Source organism: Calonectris borealis, chromosome 3 (assembly GCF_964195595.1).
Source record: "Calonectris borealis chromosome 3, bCalBor7.hap1.2, whole genome shotgun sequence".
In the NCBI taxonomy this organism is placed as follows: Eukaryota; Metazoa; Chordata; class Aves; order Procellariiformes; family Procellariidae; genus Calonectris; species Calonectris borealis.
In genome coordinates, this window is record NC_134314.1 from 117,222,932 (window position 1) to 117,249,924 (window position 26,993).

Here is a 26,993-nt window from a genome sequence, read left to right on the forward strand (position 1 = left end):
CTCCTCCTTTTGGGGATTTGTGCATGTAGAAAAGGGAAATTTTGGTTGTAGGCTTTGCTTTTGTTTTTTCATTTTCTTGCTAAAATTGTTTACTTTCCTCCCTTTAGATGGCAGCTCCAGTGTCTGCATACCCTTTCAGAATACCAAGACACAGACAATCTTAAAACAGTAAAGGAATTGTTTTCTTTCCTATGGATTCCTTTTTTCATACAGTAAACGGGATTTTATTTTTTTTTTTAAATTCTGAACTGAAAGATGACCAAGAGTAATCTTCACACCCTGAAATTCTCATAGTGGCTGATGTAATCGTAGGATTTTTTGACAGAGGATTGAGAAAGTGTGTGATCACCTATGTTGCTAGAGTTGTAAACATCTAGTCCTTGAGACATAATGCCTCCTTTAGTCCATGACTGTAAGACTGTCTAGTAGAGGGGGCGGGGGAGGAGAAGGCAACTCTTCTTTCCTGCCCCAACACTTCTCCTACCTCTTTTCTGGGGTAAATGCTGCACCAGCTGAAAGCTTGCAGCTGCGCAACAGGGGAGTGCTGGAATATGGTAACATAGAGAGTTTGGTAAAGGATGGTGCGAGGGGACTGCGCCGATGCGTCATCTGCTACTTGTGAGCCTGTGGCAGCCTACTCTGCCATGCTGCCTTGTCAAAGTGTCATACCTCCACACCAACACTGCTGTCTCTGCTGTCCTTTTTCCAGAGAGCTAGGACAGCCCTTTTCTCTGGGCGCACAACACTGCTGTGGTTGATGGGGCTGTGGTTATAACAAATTAGCTTGCTGTTGTTTTTGAACCTTGGGCTTCTCCCTTATTTTTAGCTTTGCTTCATAGGGAAAAGGTTCTCGTGTGATGTTAAAATGTGATGAATTGTCTGTCTGGCCAGCAAATTCAGCGTTGGGTCGGAAAGTTTCAGCAGACAATTTCAACCAAAGCTTACGGGGGTGGAAACTTCCAGCTATTATTTCCATGGGTTTTGTGACAAAGGGCCTCTGGATAGAAGAGAGGAGTCTTGGTCAGACCCTGTGGCTGCAGGTAAAAAGCCAGTAACTCTACCCTTTATTAGACACTGGAGAATCTGCAAGGGCAAAAGCTGCTGGCAGCCTGACCTCTTTCCCTCTGCTGGGAACTACGGGTTTGTTTCGGTTTGTGCTTCCAGGCAGCCCTTTGTGCGAGTGTATTTTTGGAGCAGGGAGCCGCTAGATACATTTCTGTTTCTCTGCTCCCCATCTGTTACTGTAGCCGCCTCCTGCTTTAGCTGCCTCAGGAGAGGCTGTATTGCAAAGGAAGATGGCAGTAAAAACAGGTGTGTTACCTGTGCTTTCAGTTTGTGGGTTACCCGGTCCTGGTGCTTGGTGTTCATCTTACCCATCATCAGTAACTTAAGTACTGCTGATAGAGTGGCTGATGTTGATGTAGTACCACTGCCGATGACAGTGCAGTCCCTTGTCTCCTTTCCTATTGCTGTACCAGGAAACAGGAATATGGAAATTTTTGCCTATAGATTCAGTCTTGTTGTCTGGCGTGGACCCTAATAAAGTATTTACAATGCACAAAGACTGCTTCCTCCTGGGAAAAAAATGCTGACTTCAGTAAATAAATTTATTTCAGACAAATTTATTCTTAGGGAAGTAGAGCATGTACTGTAGGGGGAAAAATAATACTACTTCTTTTAGCAACAGCTGTTAAAAGGAGGATGCTTGCTTGATTTGCAATTAACGATAAAGTCAACAAACTGTAATTTAAAAAAAAGAAAATAATCTTGAGCTACTCTTGACTATAGGAAGACTGCAATTTACCCTAACTTGTTCATGTCCACCTCATTGTAAGAACTGTTAGTATCTCTTATGGTTGACAAAACCCCATTAAGATCCAGAGAAGCAGAAACCTGCTGCGTCGTTAGCCTCACAGAGTTTTCTGCCCCCTCTTCCTTTTGTGCTGTGCCATGGGTGGGCACAGAGGAGACTCGGTTAGGTTTGCCTCGGGCCTTCTACAGGGCTTATTTCGTCTTTGCCCAAGGAAGCCTTTAAAAAATGGTTAGTCTTGCAGCTTTTTACATGGTATATTTGCTTGTTGCATTTCAGCGTTGGTCAGGGATGGGCAGGACCGGTGGTGAGGTGAGGTGAGCTGACGGGGAAGCAGGGGGAGTGAGGAGCAGAATGTGAGGCTTTTCTCCCTCCCAGAATGTCTTCTGGTCTGCCTGTACGGGATATACAAGGCAGATCCTGCTGGGTTTGGAGATACAAAAAGAGTGACCTAAATATGAGCAACCCATGTGCGAAGCAAAAATAATTATTTCGGTGAACAGCCGCGGAGTCTTCTTGTATTTCTGCCGATGTCATCTCTTTGGTTCGCACGTGTTTTATTGTTGGGGTCTTAACTTCTTCTTACACTAAACATCCCTCACAGCAAAAGAGAAGTTAAAAGTGGTGGGGAGACGTTTCTGGAAGCTGGTAACACATGACAGAAGTCTGTCACCTGTGCACAGTATGTGCAAATACATAGTTCAAGATGCAGTATGTACATATGAAATCAATGTATGTGGTTGAACCATCTTAAGAGGAGGGAAAGCCTGAATGCTGATGATGAATAGCAGAAGGAGTGGCTGTCGCTAGTAAGGGATAAATCTTGTCTACCCTTGGTTACTCTGGGAGGCTCCCAGGTGTGCTGTGGGGCACATGAACTGAGCAGGGCCAGAAATCTTACTTTCCTTACAACCTCAAGTCATCTCGCTGGTAAACTAAGTAGTTTTGAAATAGTGAGGTATTTCACGTTACTGAAATGCTCAACATTGTAGTAAAGCCCAGGCCTTTATTCTCCTATTGAATACAGTTCCTTTCAGCTGTAATCAGATTTTTGTGTTTTGTTCAGACAGATGTTTGCTGACCCAGACCATGTAAAATTCTTATGACAAAATTTGCCCACTTTAAAATGGGAACTTACTGTGTCACGTTGAGCTTTCAGACTTGATTTTGCTGAACAAGCAACATGCAACATATGTATACTTGGACCTCATCTATATGCAGCAGCTCCACTGTTTTACTGTGCAGTAAATTGCAAATATATGACATTTGCAATCCATGTCGTGCAGCACCTATTCTTCCCTTACAGGCAGGAGGCAGCAGTACAGAAGTACATTATCTAGAGACATCTTCATGGAAATAGCTGCACAGCCAATTTAAGCACTTCTGTAGCAAAATAAAGTGCACTTATATTTCTGATTGTGCCAGAACAACTATTCCAGTTTGGAGTAACTTCTCTAATTGAAGTAGTTTTGTTGTCACAAAAACTGTCCTGGGCAAGCCTTGATTATCGAAAATACTGTACCTCTCTTTGAGTGACTGCAATAGTAACAGTCGTACTGTTAAAGAAGAAATCTAAATTTAAAATGTTCCAGGGGTTCTTTTTGTGCTGAATGAAAACAAACTGCATTATTTAAATATTTCTACCTTTAAGACACAGGTAGGAAAAAGTCTGGCTATTAATATGACATGATGTTAAAAAAATTCTGAGTACATTTGAAAGGGGTTCTTTTATTACATTTTCTATTCAGAGGAAGATTTATAGCTTTGTACATAAAACTGCAGTATGTGTCTGGCCTTCCTCGATGTAATTTTACTCAGTTCAAATTGATGTCCTGATCTCTTCAACCTGATGCATCCTTATATTGTCACTGTGTTTTATTTTCTTCACTGGGTCTGTGTAAGTTGTTTTCCATATTGGTGTCACATGCCAGTTTCCAGGTGGTTGATGTGAAAAGAGTAGGAATAATGCAGCATACGCAAGAAGAGTACTAATATGCTCTTACCGTTTGGTGCATTTATACACAGTTACAGGAGGATAAGAACTTATTTACAATTTGGGCTTTTTGAGCTTAGTATTGTATCAAAGCATGATTTCTCTCTTTATTTGAACCTGGGAAGCTGGTTCTGTACACACGTGGCTGTGGGAGTTTAATTTTTTTTCTATCCCAAGGCAAGCGCCCAGCCTCGGCAAAGAAATCACACACAGTGTTCTCCCTCGCTACTCAGATGTAGCCAGAAGCTGCAGAGTATATTTTTTTGAGTACTGAAAGTAGAAGAGCTTGCGAGGCTATATAGGTTTTCAGTTACTAAAAGTAGTAGTAAAAGTTATTTTTGTTCCTTACATAAATAATTCGGTCAGTCAGTTTAGCACTTTCATTTGTTCAGAGCAGACTTGATGATAAATTCTGTGCAGTTTTTTCTATGTAAATGTTTTGGATTTGGAGGGGGAAATAAAGTCCTTTTTGCTTCTCATTCTGCTAGAGAGTGTGATCTAGCGGTAGAAACAACAGAAGTCAGAAAATCCTGGTTCCATACTAGGCTTTCTTTCAACTTCCCTTGTAACTGTAGACAAGTCATCTTTTCTATCACTCCCTAATTTGCGTGCACAAATCATCTTCCGTCAGCTTTCCTACAGTTTTACATCCACAATTACTTATAAGTAGGATTTATGTCTCCTGTTAAAGGCCAGAAGGTAGCAGCTCTCCGTTCAGTGGTACTGGCGTAAAACAACTAAAAAGACAATTTGCTGTGCGGAAATAAATATCAAGTGCTGACAATTTCTCTGCGCAAAAATTCTGCAGCTGCACAGCTCCATTATTAATCCAGTCTTACAAGACTGCTGTGTGATGGAGAAAAATGATGCCCATTTTATATCTCTGAAACTGAAATACAGGGAAATTGCAGAGAAGGTGCAAGAAACCCTCTCTGTACTGATAGGAATTGTGTGAATGCAGATTTATGGTAGCAAGACGCTGTGTAAGTGAGGAGGAAACTGCAAGTTATACCCTACAAACTAGAAAAAAAAAAGAGAGGGGGCATTTTTCTAAATATAAGTCATATTAATAATGAGGTAATTTGCAAGTGTGTTTGGTCATATGGGATCAGAGTGGAAACTGTTGCAGAACGTTGTATTGAGGTAGAGCAGGACCGGCGAAGCAGAGAACATGAGGAAAATGGGAAAGGTAATTCTGGAGGAGGAGTGACCGCATGATCACTGATCGACAGTTACAGATGCAGGAGCTTAAGTAAGCTTTTTGTTGTGAGGAGGGGTTTTTGTTTGTTCTCTATTTATTTTCCTTTGAATGACGTGTAATTAAGAGTATGTGTAATGGATAAATGCCAGATTGAGGGGAAGGGGTAATTTGTACTAGGCTCTAAGTACATCCTTTCTGGATTGACTTTCTAAAATATTTTATCCAGTGGTGGCAATATATTAGAAAATGACAGTAACCATAAGGACCGAGCTCCTCTTCAGTAGAGGTGATGGATGCCTGAAGCATGTAATTGCACTTGAAAGGCTACATGTTGATTACTCCAGTGCGAAAAGTTCAGGGGACCTACCCTGTTTGTGTCAGATTCACTTGCAAATGGTTGTGACAGTCTTCCTGACAGTTCAAACCAAAGTGCTTTAAAAGAGGTGTTTGTGTAGAAACTATAGCACTAAATGAAGGAAGAGAACTTGTTAAGCTCTGCGAAGACATTTGGGAATAGAGCTTGTAGGATGGAGCTCAGTTACAATTCCAACAAAGCTGTGGCTGCACAGCAGGATATAGGCTTATCATTACTGCGATACAATCAGAGCTGTAGGAATATTCTGTTTAAGCTTGTTGACTTCAATATATACATACACTGGCTGGATTAGAATTACTGATCCTTTTTTTTTTTTCTCACTCTCTACATTACTGCAGAATCTATTCTGTGATTTATTTTCTGCTTGGAATTTAGGTGATAGCTTTTTCTTTAATATCATATCCACAAAATCAGTCCCAAAACCTAATGCTTGTGGAAGAGAGAATGTGAATATCAGGGAGGGAAGTAACATTTTATTTCCTACCCTTAAAAAATGCCAAGAATTCTATGCAGAGCATTTGTTGCTATCTTACTTGTTTGTTGCTCCAGCATATCTGTCCTGTGACTTGCAGTGTAAGAAGAGATAGGGTAGCTCGTGAGACATTTGAAATATTTATGAGGCTAAACTGCAAGAACCCCTCTGAGTTTGGTCAGAGACAGACTAAGCTCTTGGCACGCTCTCCCTTGAGAGAAGCAAACCTCCATCACCCATTTCAGAATTGCGAGTCTGGTTTGTAGCTGATTCTTGAAGACCAAGATTGTACAGAAATCGAATGCTTCAAAGCTAGAAAACGTAGGCACCTGTTCTATCTCTGATGCCGTTATTTAGGTGATCAATATATGGCCATGTGTTGTCTTTACCTTACAGATATTTTCTCTTTGTTTGAACCTTTTCCCCCCCTTTTGGGTGTTCCAGCTGTAAGGTCGCTGGGCACACGTGATCCCTATTTATGTCTTAGGAGAGGTAAGAGGGGGAAGGGAGAGTACGGCTGACGAGAACGGGGAGCCTGCATCCATCTCCAAATCCTGGGGACATTTGGCCATGGAGAGGTTCACTTATGTTAGGTGAAGCAGGAAGTGTCCGATGCAAGAGCTTGTCTACACTTTGGCCCTCTTAGCCCCAATTTCTGCTCTGCCACCTTCTGCCATCCTGTTGCTGAGGGACATGCTTCATTTGTGGGATGGCGGAGGGCTGTCAGCCCCTTGGGAATAAGGGCTGCACACATTGGTCTGCTTGCCTCAGGGAAAGCTGGTGGTGCGTGCCTGCACATGCTGCTGGGGACAGGCCACGTGTGTCAGACGTGGTGGATTTACTGCACAACTTTATGGAAGGGTCTCGCAGCTCGGAGGTTGGACATCGTGGAGGCAGAGCGCTTGTAGGAGCCGTTGTGCTGCCTGTGCGTGAGTGAAAGTGCATCAGGTTCTGGCATATGCAGCTGCCGCGGGGATCCCATCCTGCCCCTTTTGGGGAACTTAAAGGTTTCTTTTGCATTGTTCCAGTGATGCGAGGTGACATTACAAAAGCCACGTCTGACTCTGGTTTACACTCTGACTTCGTAACTTTCTCCAAAACATTTGTTTTCATTGTCTTTGAAGTTTGAGGGTTTCAGTGACCCAAAGCATCTTTGAACATTAACTGCATTGAAATGAATGAGTAAATTCACACCTTATTTGGTACTATATTGCTTGTCTGCAGAACAAACAAACCCAAACCCTGTATATGTTAAAACTGAGCACTAGATTTTCAGCCAGACCTGTGAGAAGTAAGAGCCCTGACTCACCTGCAATGAAAGGGGTTAAAGGCTTTAGCCTGCTAGGTTGCCTGTCTGCCTTTGTCCAGGTCAGGTCCAACCAAGAGCTGCAGCGCTGAGGACAGAAGTTGCACTTCCTCCAGCAGAAGGCTTTGGGGAAGAAAAGCAGTTGAGAAGGTGTCGGTACTGCGCGGGGTAACGTGTTAAACAGCAAGAGCTAGATATGCCAGCGCTCATCTGTCAAAGCCCAAGAGACAAGGTTAAATTAACAGATCAAGCTGAGATAAGTGTTTTGTGTAAGGTCTTGTTTATGCTCAGAAACTGGAAAAGTTAAGAAGAGCTGACTTAAAGCATGAAGTGCATAAATAAAGCCTTGCTGAACTCTCCTATGAATGCACTCATTCAGGAGATTTGCTCTTTACTGCAGTAGCCCAGTGATCTTAATTTTCCTGAGCATTCCTCCACGGGCCTGCCTGTCGTTTTGAAGTGCTCGTACTGCCGGAGCGTGGGCATGCACACGCGTGTGCAGTGCTGGCCCTGCGAAGGCTGATGTTCCGTCTGAATGCTCCATAAGTAATTATGTTAAAATTTTGCAGGCTTCAACTTTTGAGCCTTGTTTGTTTTAAAGATGAAAAGTGCATTTTATATCAAATACGCTGAAATATGTGGAAAATCTTATTTTGCAGAATCCAAGGAGTTTATGTGCCCACACATCTCTATTGTCCATGTTGATGACTCTGCACATAACTGGTTTTCCCCCTCAGTGCTCTATGTGAACTCTGCGCAGCTAAAATTGATTCCCATTCCCTTGATGGTTAGTTTACAAAGTGGATTTTATTCAGTAGGCTTCTCTGACCCTAACTAGGCAAATGTAATACAACTCCGATTTGAAATTTAATCATTTACAGTAACTTATCTTAATTTCATTTACTGTAATGCCCTTCTAAAAGCCTGAAATTAAAATTTTTCTTCCTGTTTATCCTCATTTAGTGCCAGATCCTGCAGCACTTAATCTGGTAGGAGGTTTTTGCCTTTCACTGTAAGGACACTGTTCTTCACTTGGCACAACTAGGTGTTGCAGTAAGTTTGAGAGGCTTTGTCTTTTACTTCGAGTGGATGGCTCTCAGCACTTTGCAAGATTAAGAGTGTATTTTGCTCCAGGAACCAACCTAGCCTCCCTTTTTATTCACCTTTCTGCTTCCAAGGAGAACTGCTTTTCACACCAGACACATTTGTGTTTACAGATAAAAAATTTTTAAATTAGAGTAAAATTGAAATCTAGGATGAGACAAAATTACTTAATCTTTTAAGCTGTGTGCTCTATGGGATAGAGGGGCTCTGTCTCTTTATCCGTTTGCCTCATTTAATGGTAAAAGACTGGAATCCAGCCTGCAAGACATCAAATCCACTTAATAAAAAATCTGGACAGCATCCAGGAGTCTCTTCTGTGGCTGCAGATGTTTCTTTACAACTGCCCCATGCTAAGATCCATCAGCTAACTAAAGTAGCCATCAGGCTAAAACATGATCAGGCGTTTCATTATAGGATGGGGAGGGTATGGGTTCTATCTATTTTAAGTTGATATAAAGTACTGACCATGATGGCACAGGAAGAAGGGAGAGGGCAGCGTGGTGGCCAACATAGTGACCGGGTTTAGTTTCCAGTTACAAATTTGGTGTGTGAAGGGTAGCAAAAGGCCTCAACTTAAGACTCTGAAACAGTTGATACTGGCGCTGTCTATACGTCTTCGTTGGGAACGTAAGCAAGGAAAGGGCAGTGTTCATTTTTAACAATTTATATCTCAAAAAATTCTGAGGATGCAAATGACCTTTTGTACCTTGAGGAGTGTCCTCCTCTTGAATGTTAGTAACCAGCTGTAAGCTTTTCAAAGGAGTGTAGGCACAGCTCAGCATACTGGGGAAAAAAAAAAAAAGTGAAGGACCACTACTCATAGCTTCTTCTGTAAGGACGCTGAGCTAAAGGGCTGACCTAGCTCTGAGAGCTCTGTAGGAGTGTCTGACTTGAGTGAAAGCTAGATCAGGTTGTAACAGAAAAATATCATATAGGAAGGTTATTTAAAAAAAACAAAAAACACAAAAAAAAATCTGGCTGGCTGAAAGATGTAGTATCTTTGTGCATTTTCAGCATCAGCATGAATTCAGCTATACTGTAGGTTCTGTTTGTTTGCTTTTTTTAATTGAAACCCATGCTTTAAAACAGTCATATTAAATATGCTATTAGTTTCCAGCTTAGCTGATCTTTAAATAATTAGTTACAATCTAGTTCAGATTGCTGTTGGGCATCTTACAAACAGCAGTTATTAGAAAAATCTGTTTAGGTCCTTAGTTGTTGTTGGGTTTAGGGTTTTTTTTTGACCTTGAAATAAAAATGTTTCATCAATTTTATCTGCAAATTAGGAATTTTGGTATTTTCAAAATACTTTCCCATTTTTAAAAGCTGTAAGATAATTTTTTTACATTTCAAAATAGAAATAAGAGATTTTTTGGTTAGGAAATTTTTTTGCTTTTTTGTTTTGTTTACAATATCCAGCCCCTAGTGTTGGCAAGAGATTTTGCTTGATCTCTTGAGTATCCATGAGTTAACATGCATTTTTTTAGCCAATACTTGCTGCTGGATATAAGCCAGGAGTGTGACTTCGAGGGCATTAATTAAAAGGCTCGGACAGTTTAACTTCCTAAAAATGATAGACATTTTTAGACTTTGGATGTACGATTCTAGGGGAAGAATTGGCAATACATAAATAGAAATAAACGGTGTTGATTTTGAGATTGACTTTTGTAATCAGAAGTGTTAACTTCTGTTCCAGGAGGCAGCTTGGAAGCGATGTAACAACTTCATTAAACAGATTGAGCAGGAAGAGGAGGACTTGTTCTAATTTTGCAGTCTTTGGAACAGTTATTTGATCAGTATTTACAGCTAAATAATTTCACTTCTTATGGCCATACCTCCATCTTAAAGCTGCTCTTGAAAAGCCACCAACATGAAATGGGGTGTCTCATGGGAAATGATAGTGGCAGTTTCTAATGGCCTACGCCAGCTCCTTGGAAACCGTATGCAAAAATTTTGTAACTCTGGTAATTAATGTTTTTATTTCTTAACATGCAAGAAAATCATAGCTTTAATTTTGAAAACTATCCACATGTAGCTTACTGCTGCAAAATTTATCACGTTGGCTTATTCTCATTTTTTACATTTTGAAGGTCTCATTCAGCTTGGAGAGAACGAGGTCTGCAGAGGCTTTGGGACTTCTTGTTTTGCTTAGTGTGCGAATGTGTGACTTTGGTTGGGACCCAAGTTTAAATGCAAGGTTCCCATATTTCTCTATGGTGTTTTGATGCTGTGACTGCTTCAGAGATTTCCAGTAGCTGGTGCATTATTGCAGTTGGTAAAATCTTCTAGTTTTGTGCCTCTGAAGGATGGCAGGAAGGTGTGTTACTTCTACTGGTGCCCCAGCTATTGAGAAGAGGAGTGTTCCTCCAGGTAACTGGGCGCTTTGCTGAAAGCAGGCGATTCATAATCCTGCGGTTGGTCATGACGCCAAGGTGATGCCAGAATTGGAGCTGAGAAAGCAGTTCAGTATCTCATCTTTCAATGCCCTCTTTTCCCAAAATTGAGTTCGTACTTCTTGATAGCATATCTGTTACGGCTGTGACCGAGTGCACCTGACAGTATTCGCAAAGTCTGGCTCCTGAGCAGAGATAGGGGAAGGGAGCTAGCACAGCATGTCATGTTTTCACTTCCACCCTGCTCCCCCCCTTTTTTTTTTTTCTCTTCGTGATAGTAATTTAAAAAAGTGAAAGGAGGCTGCTGACATATGAGTAACCTTTAATTGGAGAGCTCATTGTGCATGGGCGAGGAATGCCCATGTCTCAGAATAAATGTGGATTAATTTAGGGCTCAGTAAAGTCATAGTTTAGAAAACTAAGTATGAGTTTGTATCATACTAGCCCTTCCACGCTGCTCCCTGTATGGACACAGCATACTGTAGATCTGCCCCTTGGCTTACTACATACTTGTGTTGCGCTACCTAGTGTTAGGCTACAATCTTCTTTGGAATGTAAATCAAGAGTTTGAATGGTCTTTATAGCTTCAAGTATATGTTCAAGCTTTTCAGACTTGAAATTGTTGAAGAGGCAGACTACTCTGTGTCTTAGCACTCATTTGCTCTTTGTAGGTATCAGCCTTTTTAATTAAAAACACTAATTACTGTATAAGCCTCTCAGTCCCATAATCTGGGCACCTGACGTAGGTGATATGAACGTTCTCTTCAGACAAACCCTAGAAGCTGGTACCATTCTGCACTTGCTGCCCACTCAGAAACCTTTAGTATGTTCACAACTTTTGTGCATCTTCGAACAATAGAAGTTGCTGTGTGTAATCCAACACGTGGCCTTAAGAAACAAAACCAAACAAGAAAACCCGGTGGCCATCAGTTTGGAAGGGAGCTTTGAAAGACGCACGGCGCCAGATTCTCCTACTCCTGCCCTTCAGGATGAGTCCATGGATTGCAAGGAGAAGAGGAGGATGAGAGGCATTAATGCACTGTCGCTTCTGAGACTTGCTTTGTCCAAGTCCTAATGTGGACATTGGAATCCGTGTGGAACAGCACGTTGCAGTCTGTGGCTGGTGGATCTAAACCTTCATTCTTGGATCGGTGTGTGAATATGAAACTTGCCCAGGCAGTAAGAACAATGAAGCTCATCCTTTTCTTTAATTGCTATGCAGAATCAATCTTAAATCTGTTTTAGACAAATTAGAGGAAAAAGATTCTATTGTGAATAGTTCAGTTTCCTTGCACTGTGGTTTTGGTGAAAGATGCACGCTTTTCTTCTGTTCTGCGGGAATTGCAGAAAAATATATTTTTTTTCTCTACTGTTTCCAGATTGAAAAACAGAAGTGCCTTCTGTTCAAATACTATTTAAAAAAAAAATTATGCGGAATGGAATAGGATCTGTTTTGTAATGCGGTCTGATTAAAATTGACAATGGTGTGCTGAGAAGCCTTTGCATATTTTTAGTACAGAAATATATTGTTTAATGTGGGCACTTGTTTTTGGTGGGTTGAAGCTATGTTTCAGGCAGCATTTGTCAGTCCAAGAGTTTTATTTTAGTTATGCTTTTTGCACTTTTTATTGTGAGACTACATCTAACATTTACACTTGTAGTGCTTCAAAATAAGAAGGGATAACACACAATAGTTTAAGGTATCCTAGTAATGCACATACATCGTTATACGGAGATATTATCTTTGGTCTATAGATAGAGGTACAGGTAGGTCATGGAGTGTGACTAAAATCAAAGGGAGGGTTGATGCTGCTCAGTGTCTGTCTTAAAATTTTCTGAAGGCTGTATAGTCAGTGAGGACAGGAGCTGGCATTTGAATTCAAAATTCCTGATTTACTTGCTCAAGTTTACTAAAACTGTGTTCCCCTGGTTCTTGTTACTAATCTGTTTTATTGTTTTACACCACAGTGAACATGGCCATTCCTGAAGAGAGGGCCAGATAACGCTGATCACTTGTGTCCGCTTAAGGAGGTGTGGGATGTGGAGGCTGGGTGCATGGAGGTCTGCATTCAGCACTTGGGTTTCATAGCAGATAGATGGCCTAGCACTTCACTTTCTTAAACCAGCTTTCAAATGCACTGTTACATATGATGTGAAAATGAGTTTTTGATTTCTAAGTAGTTTGTATTTATTCACTTGGCAGTTGTCAGGCCCCAGCTCTGCAGGGAAGAGGATCAGAACAGCGAGTTCACCGCGGGTCAGGACCGGGCAAACTGTGCAAGCAGGTTTGAGCAGTGCCTGCTCTTGCCATGCGCAGCTTGGGAGGAGCAACCTGCTAACTCTAAACTGAAAGCTTTTTTTTTTTTTTAAAAAACATTGGTTCATTGTTAAAATGTAGAGGACTAAATATTCTGTAAAAAGAACACAAAAAGGAAAATCAGCATCTGAGAAAGATCTGACTCATGGTAGCCTCCTGTGAACTCTCCACAACATGCTCTGCTCTTTCCATTTAAGGTTTGCCTGAATGGCTCCGTTAGCCTGTGCTCCTCCCTGCCAGTTAGCTTGAGCCCCCGCTAGCCACACACAAAAACCTGACCTGCGTTTAGTGGGGTTTTAATGCTCTGAACTTACTTGACTGGGGATGTTGGTTTTACAAGCAACCTTAGGTGGCCTTAAGCAGCTCTTGTTTTCTGTAGGCATTGTTTGTTACAGAGTATTGGGAGGTGTTTCTAAGCTCTGGTGTGGTAGGATGTGTAGCGTAAACGAGTAGACTAAGCATTACTGGAGTGAATGTCTGCCTACGGGGAGTGTCTATGATTATAGGAGAGTGAGAGAAGAGATCCACTTGGTCCTTCTGGTGCAGTACTCTTAACCCCTGTTTGGAAGAAGCAAGGCTAAATTGAATCAGGCAAAGAAAGCTTCTACATGGAGGGCAGCTGGATGTGACTTAAAATTCAGGGACTAGTCAAGGCATCCTCCTCCTACTGCCAAAAGGATGTTAAAGAACAGAAGAAGATGTTAAAGAACTTCTGAAGACTAGGGTCAGTTTGTGTATTCTGCAATATAAAACTATGTTGCAAAAAGCTCTAAAAAAAGATTTGGCTAGATAGTCCTGTCAAGTTTGTTTTGCTCAAGATTCTTTGCTGCAATAACTCTTGAAAAATGAAGCTGAATCTGTCCTTGTTGCTTGTTCTGAATAATGGATGAACTTGGGTTTTGTTTAATACAGCTCATTCTGCAAACTTTGTTTGTGTTTGGTTTAAGAAAACCGAGTCACCAGCAGTACATACTACACATTCCACGCTCAGCCTCGCAAATAAATGCTATGCAGATTCAGTAGGTCTGACTGCACTTGTAAAATAGTCATAGTGTCTTGCTTTGTCCCTTTTGTTTAAACCAAGCAAAGCCAGACTAGAGCTTCTTTTGAAAAGCAAAGCATAATCTTGAGACATAAGTCTTGTGGAGGCCAGTCCATTTAGCTGCAGATCTATTTAAAAAACCTAAAATTCAGTTCATAAGGAAAACCCTGGTCTTTTGACAGCTTGTGTAGTCTTGAAAAAAATATGTAGAGACCTCTGGTGGGAAGAAATGAAGGAAGAATTTTCTGTGTTAAGTGTAGGAAGTGAAGACACAGAAGTGGAAGGATCTCAGCTATGGTGTCCTCTTGCTGTGCCTGTTTTAATGATTTCTCTTTTGAAATTTCCCAGCCTTCCGAAGACTACTGGATGGTTGCAGTGAGGGAAGGACAAGCTTTGTCTTATTTTAGGGGCTTGATGCAAATTCCGCAATGAGTTAAGTTGTGAGACTGCTGTTTTGATTCAGAGAGTCTGATGTGGTAACGCTGTGAGATGGTTCAGAAGTCTGTTCGCAGACCTTACGTGGGAGTCTGCAGTGAAGTGGGAGCAGACAGGCTAGGCCAGGTGAACACGTCAGCCATCCTACCTTAATTTGCTGGTGGATGTGTCTTGGCATCTTGTATAACTACGTTGAACGATGTCTGGGTTCAGAGTGTTTTGAAGGTGGGGAAGAAAACCCCAAACCCCTTCCTGAAATGCAGAGCTTCATCTCGTAATGTACTTCATCTTATAATTAAGCTCAGATGGGTTTTATCTGCACGGCATTTTATTTTCTTCTTAATGTTTCTGGCTTTTGCAATCAGTGCTCTACCTTTGCTCGGCAAGAGGGCTCATTTGGCAAACGCATCAACACATGACATAATTCTTACCAGCATCTCTAGGCCTGTTTAAAGCATTGGTGGTGACTTGACTGCACTTCCCGGAGTTGTAGGCAGCTGTGGAATTTCATTGGTCGTGACCAACAGGAAATTCTGAAGGAAAAAAACTTAGTACAAGGCTCGCGAAAGGCCGTTGCTTGATTATACCACATTGCTTTACCGTTCCTTGGTTAATGGTAATATACGGCATAGTGTAGGTCCCAGTGCAGAAGACTGCACTGCAAAGAGAGCTTTTCAAAGTAATTATCTGTAAAATGGGCAAAAGTAACGTTCATCCCAAATTAACGGTGGTGTAGAACCGATCACATTTATTTTTAAGAGACCTGTAGAGAGCCTTGATAGCATTCCAGCAGTCATGTAGAAAGCTATGTGGTGGTGGGGAGGGAGTATTGGTTCCTAATGAAAACCTTGTCATGCTGGTATGCACAATGCAGAGGAGACAAAAGGTTATTTTAAAAAAAAAAAAAAATTCTTATCAGAAGTACTTTGACATTAGTCCTCAAGTAATTATTTTTATCCTTCAATAGGTGCATTTGCATGCTATTGTGCTAGCACTGCTGCTTCTCTTGTTAATTATACTCTTTTAAGCTTGCTTCACAAGAGTAATCTAGCAGCCTGTAATAATTAATGCAGTTCAAATCAAACACAGTAAGAATAAAACAAGCTTAACCAAAAAAAAAAAAGGCAAAAATAAAATAAAAAAAAAAGGCAAACCCCAACACTTGGGCGATTAGATGCCAAAACAAACATGCAGGCTGTAGTGGCCCATGTACATACAAAAAAGTTACCTTGTGCATTACAGGTGTTTAAAGATTATTGAATGCTATTAAATGTAATGATACCTTGTTACAAACAAATACTGTTACCTATTTTCTCTCCTTTCACCAAAGAGTTTGTAATTGGTCTTGCCATTGGCTTCAGTGGCCATGATTAAAGTTAAGTGCATTTGCAGTTCTTTACAACAACAGATTCTAAACATAAGTCTTTTGTAGTTTTCTGTTACTGAGTGGTAAATTTGGTGGAGAAATAGGTCCTGGTTGATGTTATCTGCTTCTGCTAAAAGGTTTACAAAACAAGAGGTAACAGGAGGCTGATACCTTTTATGTCCTTTCACAAATGGTATTCGGAGAGTTCTGTAATCAAAATATTGTGCCAAATATTTCCTGGAATGATCAAACCAACCCCCAGAAGACCTTGGATCTTGCACAACCTCCTTTTCAATTGGTGAAATTTGCGGCTTATAAGGTGATGATCAGATGACATAGTTTTTTTCCAGTCTGTGGAATGTTTTTATTACTTTATTTAAAAATTGTGGCTATGGCAAAGTCTGGTTCCAGTATTTTATCTTATATTCTTTTTAAAAATCAGTTGTTTCAGTGGGAGAATTGAAGATACCAGAATCATGGCTTCCATCTGACAGGAAAAGCAGGCATGGTTTTGAATTACAGATGTTTTATTAATCTGTATTTTAAATCTCATTTTAGTTACTTAGTATGCAGGGCAGCGATGAAGCTCTGTTTCTGAGCCACAAAATTTGAAGTCATAATCTTCCCTGTTTCTTTGCTGAGTAAGTTTTACTTGTAAATAATAAAATAAATTTACTACTATAAATTGCCTTTCTTCAGGAATAGTTTCTTGTGAACCACACAAAAATGAGTAAATAGGAAATACAAGTTTATGGTAGGCTTTATAAGATATGATCTTTTGGGTCCAAGCTAGATCCTTCAGTACCTGCCGCTGGGTCCCTGCCTTTCACGGTGGCAGTGTCTGATGTCCTGGTGCTGCTGGCTTCCTTCGGCTCCCCCTTGCAGGGGGCTGCTGCTACTTTGGCGATGCTGCGTACTAGCATGGGGTGAAATGCAAAGCACCACTGAGGCAATCATGTTAGATTCCAGTATAGTATTAAATACTCCCACTGAAAGGTTGGTGGTGTTGAATTGCATAGGTTGAAGCAATTGCTTAGCATGGAAATGTAGCTGTTCAGCTAAAACCCAGTTCTTTCTCCCACTCCAACCCCATCGTCTTAGGGTTAGTGGTGTGTTATTCCTTATGTTAAACATACTGGCTTTGCTGGAGCTGAGTAAGTGACTATCTAAAAGCTGGTGGTTTAAAAGAATGAGAAATGTTGTTTGTACAGCACAGGAAATTAATTTTTAAATTTTTTTTTTATAGCTGACCATTAGTATTTGTTCAGCTTGCACCCTGGTGGATTTTGTATTTGGAATGATCTCCGAGTTTACAAAGTAAACTTATAAAGGATACTAAAACTGGTCTTCAGCCTAATTCTTCAGAAGGGGTTTTATTTGATTTATTGTTGGTTAATGAGCAGCCCAGGTTTATGATGTTGAAGGAGGGGAGAAGTTTGAAGTAGGAAATATTATTTAAATGCTTTAAATGAGCAAACTGCATTATGTGGTTTTGGCTGTTTCCTAGCACTGAGACATCACTAATAATCTTGAATGCAAATTTGCTGATTAAAATATGAGCTGGGCTGTTTCTTCTAGAAGTATATTGGCATAAAAGAGTAATGACAGATTGTGGAAGAGAAGGTTGTTGTTGGCTTAGTTTGTAAAACAGTTCTATGGAGATATTTTTAAATTGTTGGATTTGTAACTTTCTTGAAGAAAATCCCTCAGAAAAACTGCTGTTCTTTGTGTTTTGTTTCAGTTAAGCATGTGTTTATACTTAGTGGGGAAACTCATCCTTTGGGATATTTTCTTCTCTTCCCTCCTCTCCCCATTCCATTTTGCTAAATTTTCTGTCTCTGTATCATGATGGCATTCTTTGTTTTGCTTTGGCAAAGTACCTGTGGATGTGGATTTCTCTTATACCTGAAGCTGAAGGAGCAAAGTATACTCAGTACTTAACAAAATAAATATACTGCTGAAAGAGCTTAGGGGAGCAAGTGCTGGTCATGCTCTTCCATCACTGTGGCTTGGTCTTCTCAGTCTGAATTGAGACTCTGGTTGACTTTTTCATGTTAGTGTGTTTCTTTATATTCCTGGCAGAGGGAGTTCTTCAAAACTGGGAAATAAATCCAGGCTTGGTGATAACTGTGTGTATGTGATGCAGGCGCAGCTCCCGCTGGAGAAATGCACTGAAGCACCAGCTGTCTCTGACAACCTGTGTAAAGCCAAGCAAGCAATGACACGGTTTAAAATGAAATTAAAGAATCAGAATTAAATGTAAGGTCAACTACCAACCTGGGATATGCTCATACCAGTATCACAGGAGATGACTGTCACAGGAGATACTGCCCATCTCTGATTTTTTTTTTTTATTTTATTTTTTTCTGGCCAGACTTGGAAGGATTTCTGTGTCGAGGCTTGTCAAGCCTTGACAATTGTTTTATGCTACTTAGTTTTTCAGAATAACTGTTTTGTGCTACATATAGCCTCTTTTTTAGTCTTTTCTTTTTTTGAGGCATCTGGCATAGCCGCAGGTCTCTTCTAGAGTACCCTGTAATGAAAAAGTATCAGCTTTGCAGGAATGCAGGTGTGGATTCATTCCTGCTTTGAATCGACTTGCTTTGGCGTTGATACTGACACTCCTCCTGTTTCCTTACTTTGCTTTGCTGTCTTCCTTCTCTTGGCCTGTTTGTTTGCACAGGTGTATAACTGTTCTTGGGCCATCTCCATCGGGGCTAGCCTCCTGGTTTAGATGTTGGCACCATGTGGAGCTGGGTGTGCTGCTTCACTTTTCCAGCTTGTGGTATGTTTCCCCCCTGGGGAGATGATCCAGTGCCGTTGTAAGAAAAAATAACTTCTGATGCCAAGATAAATAAGACAAGATCAAAAGAGACCTAGAGGGACAAAGCGGCATCACCGTTACTTGAGCTGGAGCTGCGGGAAAGGAAGGGACCTGGGTAGGATCCTTCTTAGCCTCCCTCACAGGATCTCTGGAGACCTGAGTGCTCTTCTGATGGAAACTTGTGGAAATTTACTCTTGAAATCCATGTGTTGGAATTCAATCCTTTCATGATCTACTAAGTATACCATGAAGAATGTCTTTTTGTCTCTTACATGTCTCTGATAGTGGGTGTTCCTGTACACCTGAGCAGGCCAAGGCCACCACAAGTATAGTGGCTGGCTACCCTGGCGAGAAGAAACAGGGAGGAGACATGCTGCCGAGTACTGTGTCCCTTTAGGTGAGAGGGAGAAGAGGTGGAGAGCTGGTGGCAGCATGCACTTGTGCTCTTCCTGTTAACCTCTGCAGGCGCTGTCCCGCCTTTTCCTACTGAAGCTGCTATTTATGTGACTCCTGGGACACAGAGTCCTGCTCTTGGAGGGAGAGTTGTCTTCAGTGTAGCTACCAGCACTGCAGAAATGCATATTCTTTTTCCATATTTTTTTCTCCTTTTTTCTTCCCTAACCCACTGATTTTTTGTGGTCAGATGCAAGCTCAGGATTGAATGAGTCAAGGTTAAATTAAATTTGGTTCATGAGCTAGTTTCTGAAATGAGAATAAGTCAGCTTTAAAGTGCAAAGTGAAATAACTCCAGAAAAAATTGGTTTTTGTAGGCATGGGTTTGGATTGTTTTGCTTCAAGGAAATTGCTTGGGGGTGGTTTTTTTTTCCTGGTGGCACAAACACACAGCTCCCATCAAAGTGAATGGGGGGGTGTGCCAACAGGTGAGAACCTAATGCACCCAACACCAAGTGAGGAAAGAGCTCTCGAAGTCCCACAGGATGACCTCATTACCAAGCAAGATTTTGCAGGAGAAGCCACAAGCAGAGCCAACCTACGGTTTAGGTCACCTAAACAAGCCGTAAGAGTGGATTTATACAGTTTAAAATGCAGTAGATTATTTCACTTTCAATTTATCCCAACCTGGAAATTAAGGGATGTATTAAAGGAGTATTGTGCAATGCAGAATAGCAAATAAAAGCCGATGTCCTCATTTCCTTCACAGGATCTGCCTTTAACTCTATTTTTCAGGGGAACTTTAGTTCTGGTGGGATTTAAATGTGAATCATAGGTGATGTAGTAGTTTTACTGCAGCCTGCAGAGAAGATGAACAGCTTCATGGGAAGGTATATAATATGGTAGCCAGCACTTCAGTGCTTAAAAAAAGCTCTCAGACTATTAAATGAATTGGGTTTTCATTTGAAAAGTTAGTTATGAAGTAGATACAGTCTCCCTGTGATGAAATACTAGGATAGCAGTATGAACACTGCTTTTTTTGTTCAGAATACTTGTGTGGATTATTTTGGGTGCATCTTGTAAAGAATGCTTTGAGCGCATTATAGCTTGACTTTTTCTCGGTAACATCCATTTTTTTCCACCATGACTCTTTTTTTTTTAAACATGAGGCAGGTTTTGCTATTGACTTTAGAAATGCAAGGATTCTTACACTAGTGTCTCAAAACTCTGAGTAGCAATTTTTTTTTCCAGTCAGAGTCGCAGCTTTAGCACTTTCAAGTGGAGATGTGAACTCCATTGAAAATCGTTTGCGGGTAGATTTGCAGTCAGGTTTGCTGATGGGAGTTGGGTCATCAGCCAGGAAAGAAAGCTGGAACGGAGGGCCAGGAGTCTCCGGAAGAGGGGTCACGGGTCTGGAAGTGGGACCAGAAGTGTGGTCATATGATGGGAAGTGTATCATGGGCCAAAAAAAAAAAACCCCAAAGCAAGTCTGGAAGTTAGGTCGATATCAAAAATCACTCAGAGAAAATTGTAAAACTAATAAGGTAGAAATAATAGGGCTGTAACTATTAACGAAGAAATAAATCATAAGAAATTTAAAGAGAAAATAATTTGTACTGGAAGTGTTTTTTATTGAGGTTTCCATCCATGTTCATTAGAAATACCAAATAAAAAATTGCTTCGAGAGCCATACTGTATTTCAACATGCTTGTCAGTCTGAGTGAAAGTTGAGGAAGCGCTGATTTATCTGTCTGTGGTCATCCAAGGAGATTTTGCGGAGTAATACTGGACTCGATTCTCTTGTTGTTTGAGGTATTCAAATGGGGGGAGGGGAGGAATCTTTTGGGGGTGAAAAAGTGAAATTGCCTGTTTTCTTTGCTACTTAGCAGTACCTTCGCAATATGTCTGCTTTAAAATTAAAACTAGAGTTTGCATTGTTGTTTATTTTGGGTACTGAATTGTTTCCAAGGTGTCTTTAAAGAGGCTGGATCCTGTTCTCTCCCCCATGGAAGAGTTTCTGCTCAGGTGTGCTGCTGGCTCTGGGGAAATGCCTGCAGGCAAGGAGAGCAGGAGGAGGAGGATGACATTAGTGTGCAGATTGGAGGACAGCCTTTTTCTAAAAATACAGCATTATTTTTCCTGTTAAATGACTGATGCTCAGAGTGGTTTTTAGATGAGCTATTTTTAAGAGATAATGTATCCACTAAGGTTGTCATTATGTATTGCATGAGTTTTAGTATAAACTGTTTACATATTGATCTTGTTGTAAATTAAGCTGTTTCTTCCTTATCTTCAACAGGCAGCCAGATAAACTAGTGGTGGTTTGGACAAGAAGAAGCCGAAGAAAATCCTCTAAGGTTAGTTGATTGCTTAATAAGTCCCAACTTCAGTGACAGGAAGGATCAGGTGTTTGAGGGACTGGTTTCTTGAGTGTGGGGAGCAGCCAAATAAATGAGAAATATTTTAATTGTTTTACTTTTCTTTTTAACTCAGTTTAGCCGTAAAGTTCAGAATAAGCTGCTGTTGATGTCAACACTAATTTATGGAAACACTTAACTCTGATTTCAGCTTCGGTTATTTGTTTAGCAGAGCTGTATCATCATCAGTTCAATTTCAGTTATTAATTGCTAATAACCTACTTAGAAAGGAGAATCTGCTTCACCACGAGAAGTGTATTAAACATAATAATAAAAAAAAAGTAATAAAGAATTTGACATTACTGCAATAGGGAGATAAAGTCTGAATAAGAGACTATTTCACAACTAGAAAACACTACGAATCAAAAAGAATGAACACAGGCTCTTTCAGCCAGTAGTGTATATTTGAATTAAATTTTAACATTTTACTTCCACAAACACTGTGAGGAAGCATGTGAATTTGTGTTTTATGGCTAATGACTTGGTAGCCTGAGGAAAGGGAAGCTCCCAGTCAAGTCTGTACAGTATTTGGGCATTCATAAAGTTTGTCTTGCATGTGGTTGGGTTTTTTCATGTGTAAAAGTTTGCAAGCAGAGTAGCCCTCTCTTCTGTGAGCTTCACCTTACTTCTCTTCCTGCAGTAAGAAATCTGAAACCCTTATGAGATTACTGTCTCTTTGTTAAATGGTGCTCAGTTTGTCTAGACTGCTGAATTTTACTGCTCTGACAGCAAGGTGCAGTTAGCCTCTATGGAGCCTCCTTTGGGTCTGGGGCGAAGGGAAAGGCGACAGAGTCTGGGTGTGTGGCTTCGTTTCCATACAAAATGAAGCTTAAAAAACCCCACCACACTCTCCATTTACACTGAGATTGAAACAAATGGCAAGCATTTCTAAACTTCTGCAGTGTCTAATATGACATTGTCTTGTATGTATTGTATTAATGACTAATAAGAGTAAAATCTTTGTCAATCCTAGCAGTCAGTTGTTGTTGCCCAGGGAGGTGGGGAGTCTATTTCATGCATACAGCCGGCAAGCAGAGGCCTTTGAACACTGGTCGCATTGCAGGATTTCTTTTGTTGTCTTGTGTCCTCTGGTGTAGGGCTGTCCACCATCTGTCCAAAAGCTTGAGAAGGGCAACACAAATGAGCTGGGAAAAGGAAGTGTCCTAACCACTGGGCAGGTTTGCAGGGGGAAGGAATGTGTGCTGGTTTCCTCCCTTCCCAGGAGGATCTCCTCTTCAAGATAACTCAGCCACACTTGCTCATTCCCTCTTCCCACAGCTGTTGCCTCTTACCCTGGCCGGGCTTATGGCAAGTGGTCTTGTCCAGAGGGAAAGTTTTGGAACTCAGCCTGTTAATAGTTCTTTAACACTTCAGTTAAATAGAGGTAGTCTAAGTCCATTTTTGGTGTACGCGTGTAACTCAAAATGATACTTCCAAGAACTCTGGGACGGTGGAGGGAGGGCACCGACGACAGAGAAGATATCTTGAAATAATTATATGTTGAAGAACTTAAATGTGATACACAGTTTCCTACCCTACTCAGGAGAGACTTTTGGGTTTTTTTACTGGTACTCTTCTTTTTCTGACTTCTTTTTCTGATTGTCATGCATATTTGCTGTATTTTGTCTTTTAACTTGAGACCTAAGCTATTCTAAACTGTTTTATCTAAAGACTTGTTACTGACTGAAAGTGACTGCACAACCAAATGCCTACTCCAGTGTGTGTATCCTAAATTCTGCTTTAGGGTATGAAAACCCAAAGGTGTTAACCTGGTGAGTAAACAAGGGTGTGAACTTAGTCTGGCACCTTTTCCAAGATAACTGCTCCTGTTCCATGTTTGTACACTTCAGCAAAGCCAGTCAGACTATTCCCCTTTCATTGAAGGATAAACTAGCTCAAGTTACCTTGAGCATTGTGTGTATCTAGGCAGTAACTGCCGATGTATGGTGTCAGTTGTGGCTTACCCTATGATAACTTTTCTGGTTTAGTTTTGTTTAATTTCTATAGAACAGAGAGAGAAAAGATAATATAGAGCAGTAAATTCAATACTTACACAAGCATTGCAACCCTGAAAAACAACTTATTTGTCCATGAATGGTTTGTTGAGATTCAGAATAGATTCAGAAACAGAAGCTCTACCAAAAGTCCAGTAGGGCTTTGTGAAGTGATGGGTTTCTGCCTGTGGTGTTATGGGCATGATGCCGTGGGCTCCAATGGCAACATTTCACTGAGGCAAGAGGATTTTCTGACACTAGCTCAGCTTTTTGGGCTTGAAGTTTTTTCAGCTGGGCCATAAAATTCCAGGATGTGTCCTCCTGTAAGTGTCTTCTCTTTTGGTCACCAGGCAATAGAAGCAACTCTTGGATAATCTGGCAGATTTACCTGAGACTCAGAAAAGTCTTTTGCTAACTAATTAATTCATGCTTACTAAGATCCCACAAAGGTACTCTGAAAGAGGCTGAGTGGCCCTGAAGCCTGGGCAGAGGATAGAGTTAATTTTAAAGCTTAGGGAGTTGATATGATTTGAGCTGTTTGGGTCCAAGACTGTAGATCAATAAATGTTCTTGATCTCTTAGTCATTCTGCCAGTAAAATACTTTATTCAACATATTTGTTTCATCTAATTGCTTTTTTGGAAGCAAGTCAAATGAATATTTCCTCTTACTTTATTTTTGATGGACACTGGGCTCAGTGACTACAAAGCATTAATAATTTTCTATATTTTTGAGCTGCTTTGAGAAGGAGGAGGAGAGGGATGAGATCTTACCTTACTGTAAAGACGTTGTAAAGACTTCTTTGGAGGTTATGATTTCTTTTCTGAACTTTTCAGATCGGTAGGGATAATGAGGGATATCCCTATGTTAGTTCACAGACTTGCAGAATGATTGAGGTTGGAAAAGACCTCCGGAGGTCATCTGGTCCAACCCCTCTGCAGAAGCAGGGCCACCTAAAGGTGGTTGCCCAGGACTGTGTCCAGACAGCTTTTGAATATCTCCAAGGTGGGAAACTCCACAACCTCTCATGGCAACTCGTGCCAGTGCTCGGTCACCCTCGTAGTGGAAAAGTGTTTCCTGATGTTCAGAGGGAAGCTCCTGTTTCACTTTGTGCCCACTGCCTCTTGTCCTGTCACTGGGCACCACTGTGGACAACCTGACTCTGTCTTTTTTGCACCCTCCCTTCAGTTATTTATATACAGCTATAAGATCCGTCGAGCCTTCTCTTCCCCCAGGCCACACAGTCCCAGCTCTCTCAGCTTTTCCTCCTATGAAAGATGATCCAGTCCCTTAAATGTTTTCATGGCCCTTTGCTGGACTCTCTCCAGTAGCTCCACATCTCTCTTGTACTGGGAAAGTACAAGAGATACGTCATCAAAAAATGTGGCGCAACTTGGAAGATGGTATGATGGTGCTATGGACGTATACTGAAACTGGCCTGCTTAACTAATGTAATCTTAAGATACCATTGAGCTGAAGGCTGAGTTCTTGATGTCCTTTGAAGCCCTTATTTTTGAGGTTTTCTATGATTTTGATATTCCTTCTGGCCCACATACTTCCTTTCCAAGTAAACTACTAGAGTGGTCCCTCAATTAGAAGAAATCATGGGAGACATCATGTGCAGGAGTCCGAATATTTTAGTTGTTACTGTGGGAAACATAGGATAGGAGCTGTAGATATGTTAAATTATAGTAAGTTTTAAAGTACTGCAAATGAACAGCAATAACCATTTTGAAAGAGCATTTAAATAGCAGTCTGATGGATGGATACAGGACCATAGAATCATAGAATCATACAGGTTGGAAAAGACCTCTAAGATCATCGTGTCCAACCGTCAACCCAACACACCATGTCCACTCAACCATGTCCCTAAGTGCCTCATCTACACGTCTTTTAAATACCTCCAGGGATGGTGACTCCACCACTTCCCTGGGCAGCCTGTTCCAAGGCCTGATCACTCTTTCAGTAAAGAAATTTCTCCTAATGTCCAATCTAAACCTCCCTTGGTGCAACTTGAGGCCATTTCCTCTTGTCCTATCGCTAGTTACTTGGCAGAAAAGACCAACACCCACCTCACTACAACCTCCTTTCAGGTAGTTGTAGAGCGCGATGAGGTCTCCCCTCAGCCTCCTCTTCTCCAGACTAAACAACCCCAGTTCCCTCAGCTGCTCCTCATAAGGCTTGTGCTCCAGGCCCTTCACCGGCTTCGTTGCACTTCTCTGGACACGCTCCAGCACCTCCATGTCCTTCTTGTAGTGAGGGGCCCAAAACTGAACACAGTATTCGAGGTGCGGCCTCACCAGTGCCGAGTACAGGGGCATGATCACCTCCCTACTCCTGCTGGCCACACTATTCCTAATACAGGTCAGGATGCCATTGGCCTTCTTGGCCACCTGAGCACACTGCCGGCTCATGTTCAGCCGGCTGTCAGCCAGCACCCCCAGGTCCTTTTCCTCTGGGCAGCTTTCCAGCCACTCTTCCCCAAGCCTGTAGCGTTGCCTGGGGTTGTTGTGGCCGAAGTGCAGGACCCGGCACTTGGCCTTGTTGAACCTCATACAGTTGGCCTCGGCCCATCGATCCAGCCTGTCCAGGTCCCTCTGCAGAGCCTCCCTACCCTCGAGCAGATCAACACTCCCGGCCAACTTGGTGTCGTCTGCAAACTGACTGAGGGAGCACTCGATCCCCTCGTCCAGATCATTGATAAAGGTATTGAACAAGACCGGCCCCAGTACTGAGCCCTGGGGAACACCGCTCGTGACCGGCCACCAACTGGATTTAACTCCGTTGACCACAACCCTCTGGGCCTAGCCCTCCAGCCAGTTTTTTACCCAGCGAAGAGTGCACCTGTCTAAGCCGTGAGCCACCAGCTTCTCTAGGAGAATGCCGTGGGAGACAGTGTCAAAGACTTTACTGAAGTCCAGGTAGATCACATCCACTGCCTTTCCCTCATCCACGAGGCGGGTCACCTGGTCATAGGAGGAGATCAGGTTGGTCAAGCAGGACCTGTCTTCCATGAACCTGTGCTGGCTGGGCCTGATCCCCTGGTTGTCCCGGACATGGCTCGTGAGCACCCTCAAAACCAACCGCTCCATGATCTTCCCCGGCACTGAGGTCAGGCTGACCGGCCTGTAGTTCCCCGGATCCTCCTTCCGGCCCTTCTTATAGATCAGCGTCGCATTGGCGAGCCTCCAGTCGTCCGGGACTTCCCCTGTTAACCAGGACTGCTGGTAAATGATGGAGAGTGGCTCAGCAAGCTCCTCCGCTAGCTCCCTCAGTACCCTTGGGTGGATCCCATCCGGCCCCATAGACTTGTGAGCGTCCAGGTGGCATAGCAGGTCATTAACTTCTTCCTCATGAATTATGGGGGGCTTGTCCTGCTCACCGTCCCTGTCTTCCAGCTCAGGGGGCTGAGTGCCCTGAGGATAACCGCTCTGACTACTAAAGACTGAGGCAAAGAAGGCGTTGAGTACCTCAGCCTTTTCCTCGTCCTCGGTGGCAACGTTCCCCCCCGCATCCAATAGAGGATGGAGATTCTCCTTGGCTCTCCTTTT

General features: G+C 41.9%; 1 protein-coding gene across 13 annotated transcripts in view; it reads left to right on the plus strand.

The window, feature by feature from the left end:
- Nucleotides 1–26,993, plus strand: part of EHBP1 (EH domain binding protein 1) — a 232,705-nt gene that overhangs the window by 11,045 nt on the left and 194,667 nt on the right. For all 13 annotated transcript variants that reach the window (XM_075147594.1, XM_075147589.1, XM_075147590.1 and 10 more), the window contains exon 3: nt 21,332–21,389. In XM_075147594.1, coding sequence (XP_075003695.1) covers nt 21,332–21,389 — 58 coding nt within the window. The remainder of the gene's footprint in view (nt 1–21,331; nt 21,390–26,993) is intronic.